The sequence below is a fragment of the Saccostrea echinata genome, unplaced genomic scaffold, assembly GCF_033153115.1.
Source record: "Saccostrea echinata isolate AGI-Se365-2 ecotype Australia unplaced genomic scaffold, CSIRO_AGI_Sech_v1 ptg000056l, whole genome shotgun sequence".
In the NCBI taxonomy this organism is placed as follows: Eukaryota; Metazoa; Mollusca; class Bivalvia; order Ostreida; family Ostreidae; genus Saccostrea; species Saccostrea echinata.
Genome location: NW_026889805.1, coordinates 13,825,354 through 13,832,678, shown reverse-complemented (window position 1 = coordinate 13,832,678; position 7,325 = coordinate 13,825,354). Strand labels below are relative to the sequence as shown.

The 7,325-nt window shown below is 32.5% G+C and overlaps 1 protein-coding gene across 1 annotated transcript in view; it reads left to right on the top strand.

Moving 5' to 3' along the window:
• The first annotated feature begins 1,704 nt into the window (after positions 1-1,704).
• The window catches only part of LOC133173868 (uncharacterized), a 31,925-nt gene continuing 26,304 nt past the window's right edge, over positions 1,705-7,325 (top strand). Inside the window, exon 1 of the mRNA XM_061308939.1 lies at positions 1,705-1,729. Within this exon, the coding sequence (XP_061164923.1) occupies positions 1,705-1,729 (25 nt within the window). The remainder of the gene's footprint in view (positions 1,730-7,325) is intronic.

The following is a 7,325-nucleotide window of genomic DNA, read 5'->3' as shown; positions in this document are numbered from 1 at the left end:
AACGAGATGAAGTCTAAAAACCACATATTTTTTAAAATAATATGATAGAGTAGGCAATGGTAAGACTTCACAGTACATAGAAACTAGCACAAAAGTTTTTACCTGTTTATGGAAATAATGTACTATGGTACATGTATGTTGACAATTCACATGTTTTATTTATAATGACCTCTGATCCTCAGATTATCAGGATTTTTTTATTCGTACCAAAAATCTGCCTTTTATATGGAAAAATTAAATTAGTCTTCTTGTGTAAGTTAATATTACGATCAGTTATTCACGAAATGCTTGGCTTAGTGGTTCCCTGGAGATCAACTACACATAGGTAAAGGGGTTAGAGCCACCGATGCACCGTACAGCCTTTTTTAAAAATTTGATCTAAACTTTATATTTATTCCATTATATCCATTGTGGGCAAATTTGCAATACCTTTATGAAATGCATGGATACCATCAATAATTTTTTTAAAAAAATTTCATTTCATTTATAAAGTTTGAACGAGAAATAGCATTTTTATGATGAAGAAATACTTTGAGGCTGAGGGTCAGAGAACCAGAAAGAGTGGCAGCCCTATTCCAAATAAATTTTGTGGATATAACAATTTTAGAAAACATCATAGAGGACAATCAGTTGGCTGACTATATCAAGTGTTGTGAGAATTATTCAATTGTTTGGCCCTTTGAAGGTAGTACAGGTCCCATTCACAGAAAGAGGGGATTTTTAAAGAAATTACTCAAAAAGACCTGATCAATTAAAGTAATGTTGCTAGAAAATTACAAAAGAAGTCTTCAAACCTGATCTATTGTAACCAATATATCAACAAAACTAAAAACAAGCTGATATTGCATACAAATGTTATCTAATATGATTTTTAAAGACTCTCTCTTTGAAATGGCACTTGATTCGAATAATAAATTTAATATTTCTTGTATTCGCTTGCCCCATTATTTTCTACCCCAAAAAGAAAATAATATTTGTAAATAAATTTTTTTGATTATTGTTGAGTTGCACCACATCTTAGGTTAATACTGAAACTGTGATGACAAAGCAGAGATGCAGTGAATGCAATTTGATTAAGTTGTTCTTATGAATTAATAAATTATATTTTTTGAGAAAAAAAAAAGGTGCATATCATAATTAATCTGCATTTTTGTTCCCAGTTTTCACTGAAAGTGGGAATTTGTTTGCCCTTACATCTGTCCATACGTCCTTCCGTTATTCTGTCCTTGCATCATTCTGTTATCGTTAACTCTCTTTTCATTACAACTTGGCAATAGTTGCACACATTCAACTCAAATTTGATATATGGATACATCATAGAAATACACAAGTCAAGTTTGAATTTGGTCAAGGTCCAATTGTACTTCTTCAATAGGGAAAAGTAAGAAATTTTCAGTTTTTGCTCTTTTAAGTTAAAAAGGGATGTATATATAAAGTTTAAATTGCATTTACCAATATTTTAACAAAAAATACAGGTCAAGTTCAAATTTGGTCAAGGTCCGATGATTTTTTTTACAGAGTTATGCCCCTTGAACTTACCAAAAAAAGAAATATTTTCTGTGCAAACAAATGTAAAACTAAATCTGGCATTTGAAATTTCGACCGCTTTAGGGGCATTTGTGAAGTTACAACACATCTAGTTGTGTTATGAGCAGTGATTTATATGGTAATTCTTGTTTATTTTGTAGAAACTGAACAGTAATGATGGAAACAAGAAGAAAGAGGAAAGGTATGTGTGTGCATAACAAGTTGTAGTAAAAAAAATTGGTAGTAAACTGATTAAAATTGTGTTTGTAATTGTTTTTCCTTTGTAGAGTGTTTTTTTTTTTTTTTACCAATTAAGTATCAAAGTTTCACCATGTCTACTCGGTGCAAGATTAAATAAGAAGCTTTGGCTTAACAAAACACTAAATCACTAAAACAACACACGATGTTCACCATATGCATGTTTATATATGAAGGAGATGAAAGGCCCAGTTAAGATTTAAAGGTGCTTGGACACAGATTTGAAGTTAATATTTACTCAAATTTTCTGTATAATTTAATGACTTATATGTTGCTATAGCATTTCATACGAAAATTTGATAAAAATCTTATTTTGTCTGGAAGTCATTAAAACTCCGAATTTCTGGATGCGTTTGATAGACACATCCTTGCACTTTCACAAATTTTAACTTTATCCTTATTACTTTAGAAAAGTAGCAATTTTGTTGTTTATTAATGAAAAATATTAAAACTAAAATGCAGAAATTTTAGAGTAGGAATGTAGAAAGCAAAATCCTATCACCAGTATTGTCAGTCCGTGCTCAGTGGTGTGTGCAGAGTTTAACAATCGAACACACCCGTTGAAACGTAAACATTAACAACAACAGAGCTCGTGCCCTGTTTACAAAGTTTACGTTTCACGGGTGTATTCAATTTGTTAAACTCTGTACACAACTACGCAACACTGAGCACGGGCTGACAATACATAAATAAGTGGGTTTTGCTTTCGCACATTTTTACTCTGAATTTTCTGGATTATAGGTGTAATATTATTCATTAATACACAGCAAAATTGCTACTTAAGTATTAAGAATAAAGTTAAAAATTGTGAAAGTGAAAGGATGTGTTAATCAAATGCCTCCCGAAATTCATAGTTTCAATAATTTCCAGATTAAATAAGTTTTTAATTATATTTTGGTGTGAAATGCTATAGCAATATATAAGTTGTGATATTATACAGAAAATTTGAGAAAATATAAACTTCAAATCTGTGTCTATGCACCTTTAATCAAATGAAATGATTGAAATCCTAAACAAAAACATGCATTGCAGCATAAATGGAGTGTGTTGGCATTTTAAGTTTAAAAAAGACACAAGAATTATCCCTTTTTCATAATAGTTTTTTTTTTTTTTTTACGACTATTGAATCATTATTCAAACGTTGGTCCGTTTGACTGAAAGTCAAATAGTTGACTATTCATTGTCATCCCCAAAAAAATTGTATATATAGATAGACCCAACTTTATTATATGACAGGAAGTGGTTGGTCAGCCATATTGTTTTGTAGAGGAGTGAATACATCATGGCAGAAGAATTTCCCTGTGGATTTATAGCTTTTGCTTTCCATTTTGAATTTGCCCAGGCTTGCTCATTTTGTGCAGATTTTTCTTACGATGTGTTAGAGGTCTATGTAGATGGAAAGGATTATCTTTGCTTTTTTTCTGTGGCTGAATTTACAGCATGTGGTTTTTTTTGTCATTTGAATGGATTTTCTTTCTCAAAATATGTACTTGCATAATTGGAATATGAAGAAAACTGAAATGCTGCACATCAGAAGAAATGATATATTTAAATGTCAGTGTTTATTAGAGTGTCACTTTTTAGCTCACCTGAGCTGAAAGCTCAAGTGAGCTATTCTGATCACTATTTGTCCAGCATCCTTCTGTCTGTCTGTCCGTCTGTCTGTAAACTTTTTTAGCTCACCTGAGCCGAAGGCTCAAGTGAGCTTTTCTAAATGTGTCCTTTGTCTGTCGTCGTTGGCATTGTCATTGTAAACTTTTCACATTTTTATCTTCTTCTCCAGAACCACTTGGCCAATTTCAACCAAACTTGCCACAAAGCATCCTTGGGTAAAGGGGATTCAAGTTTGTTCAAATGAATGGCCACACCCTCTTTCAAGGGGAGATAATTAAGAATTTGTGAAAATTTGGTGGTATCTTTAAAAAATCTTCTTCTCAAGAACCACTGGGCTGTAAAAGTTGAAACTTATGTGAGACCTTCATTACATAGTGTAGATTCAAGTTTGTTCAAATCATGACCCCCTGGGGTAGGGTGCGGCCACAATGTAGGCCTTTCAACTAATTTTTCAAGTTATACATATGGTTAAAAAACAATTGATAGATATATTTGTAGGTACGTGAAATTCTCAGAAAAAGATTATAACCTATACATACCTTTAATTAAATCTTAAAAAAATTAATTATCAATATTTGATTTGTACGATGTGGTGTTTTAAAGACAGTTAACTCAAATGTAAAATATGACCAACAAAGTGCCGATTTTTGAGTTATCGTTTATAAGAATGACATATAGGCTGCTTCAATTGGTATTGTTATGTACACAAAAGGGTTCCTTGTATTCTTTGGTACACAAAAGGGTTGACCAAAACAAGGAGAATGCCTTCACTCTATACCTGGAATAACAGTATCAATGAATGGGGAAGGACTATATTCAAGATTTTTAACTCTCCCTAACATTTGCTATGTAGAGGAAAATTTAATGCCATGTTTTTTGTTTGTGCATTGTTGTGCTTCATCTTTTAAGATAAATATTTCTACAATTAAAAGCAACAATAAATTATCTTATTCTTTTCGCTAAGCACGAAGAAGAACGATCAAGTATAAAAATTTAATCAGGTCAAAATTAAGAAGGGGGATGGATTTCACTTTATATTTTTATTAAAAATTTCACTTATATATTATTGTACAGTGTCGATAACTACATGATAATTAAGTTGAACATTTGAGCTAAATTTTAAAACCACTGGATTTCCCTGACAGTGGAGGAATACTTGAGAAATGCTAAAACTTGACATCCTTAAAAACAATTAGCTTCCTCGGACCCGCTCTAAACAAGTTCCGGTAATGGGTTATCGTTCTTTTCATCGAACCCTAGCGGCAGTTGAAAGGCCTACACAATGGGGGATCAAAGTTTTACATAGGAATATATAGGAATAAATTTTTAAAAATCTTCTCCTCAAGAACAATTAAGCCACAATTAGTCATATTGATATGGAATCATCCTCAGGTAGTGTAGATTTAAGTTTGTTCAAATCATGACCCCCTGGGGTAGGGTGGGGCCACAATGGGGGATCAAAGTTTTACATAGGAATATATAGAAAAAAATATTTAAAAATCTTCTTCTCTAGAACAACAAAGCCACAATTAGTCATATTGATATGGAATCATCCTTGAAGGTAGTGCAGATTCAAGTTTGTTCAAAGCATGACCCCCTGGGGTAGGGTGGGGCCACAATGGGGAGTCAAAGTTTTACATAGGAATATATAGAAAAAATTCTTTAAAAATCTTCTCCTCAAGAACAACTAAGCCACGATTAGTAATATTGATACGGAATCATCCTCAGGTAGTGCAGATTCAAGTTTGTTCAAATCATGACCCCGGGGGTAGGATGGGGCCAATGGGGAATCAAAGTTTTACATAGACATATATAGGAAAAATCTTAAAATTGTTTTTCTCAAAAACAAAAAAAGCCACAATTAGTCATATTGATATGGAATCACCTTCAGGTAGTGTAGATTCAAGTTTGAATTTTACATAGGAATTTATAGAAATTTATAGAAAAAAAATTTTTAAAAATCTTTTTCTCAAGAACAACAAAGCCACAATTAGTCATATTGATAAGGAATCATCCTCAGGTAGTGTAGATTAAACTTTGTACAAATCATGACCCCCAGGGGTAGGGTGGGGCCACAATGGGGGATAAAAGTTTTACATAGGAATATATAGGAAAAAACTTTAAAAATCTTCTTCTCAAGAACAGCAAAGCCATGTTTTGTCATATTGATATGGAAGCATCTTCAGGTAGTGTAGATTCAAGCTTGTTCAAATCATAACCCCCAGGGGTAGGGTGGGGCCACAATGTGGGATCAAATTTTTACATGGCAATATATAGGAAAAAATCTTTTCAACAACGGAAAAGCCATGTTTAGTCATATTGATATGGAAGCATCCTCAGGTAGTGTAGATTCAAGTTTGTTCAAATGGGGGGGGGGGGGGGGGGTAGGGAGGGTCCACAACAAGGGATTATATAGGAAAAAAATCTTTAAAAATCTTCTGCTCAAGAACAGCAAAGCCATTTGTTATATTGATATGGAAGCATCCTCAGGTAGTTCAAATCCCCCCCCCCCTTAAAACTTTTCGATATGGTATAACCCATTTAACTGGGAAATGTTTGCATGTACAGGTACATATAAATATGCAAGAGCCATTAATGTACACACTTATATGTGAGCAGTAATTCATTAAACAATACATATATATATATACCGGTATATTTGTATAATCATTATATTTGGATGCAAGAATCTTTCCATTATTATTTTATCTTGCACGAGAAATTATCAGATTTATTTTTATTTAACCTTTTTTTTTTGCATGATCACAATATATTTTTTTTACTACTTGGTGTATGACAAAAATGATTGACGCTTCAAACTTGGACAAATTTCACCTTGGGTCTTTTTCCAATGTATCTAATTACATTTACCTAGGTCAAACCTATCGAAGAATACTTTAATCTTGTTTCAGTTCTTACAATTTTCCAGATGTTCCTAACACAATAATGATGAAATTGACTGATGTACATCTGTAAATCGCATTTTCTTCACAGGGACCTGAATTATTTATAATCATAGTCTAATTTAATTCTTAATCTGGGTATAAAAATGAAAAAAAAGTTATTTTGATAAGCATAATTGCCTGGATGTGAAAATCATGAAAATTAAGTCTCCTGAAAAAAAGACAGCTGTTATCGTGGTGAAATTAAGTCACAGGTTAATTGGTAGGTTTTGCCTTGATTATCCTGAGAAAAAAATTAGTTGTTGTTTTTATATGCCTGTCTTAAGACAGGACATATGACATGTATGTTATGCATTCGTGTCCATCAGTCTGTCTGTCTCTTAGCTTTTTTCGTGTCCGGCACATAACGAGCTCTAATACTTTTGTGCCTAGAATTATAAAACTTTGTCAGCTGATACATCTTGGGTAGAAGGTGTTTCACATGTTAAAAGTAGGTTGCTCTGACATTTAATTAAGATGCTTTATGGCCAGATATGGAAAAATCTTGTCCGGTTCATAACTAGAAAACTATTAGACCTAGAATCATCAAACTTAGCCAATTAATGCATCTTAGAAGGTGCGTCACATCCTGCTTCAAGGTCATGCACTGTGACCTTTAAGTAAAATCTTATAAAAAAAAAAAAACTGTCTTTTAGATTTTAAATTACAAGGTTAAGTGTATTGCAGTATCCTTATTTCAAAAATGTTAAATCAAGAAAAAAAATTTTTTTCATTATATACTTTACAGTAATCTATAACAAATGTAATGTTATAAGAGAAATTCCACCTCCCCCATTGGTGTAATTATATCAAGCACTGGTCAAGGAAAATTTTGATAACAGACAAGTAATAGCTTTTGAAAAAGCTTGCCTGACTAAATCAATATATATGGAACGTATAAGCAAGAGAAGTGCTAAACGTTCTCATCATCAAGGAGCGACATAGTTGCGATACTTCATTACACAAGATGTACAATTGACTTTC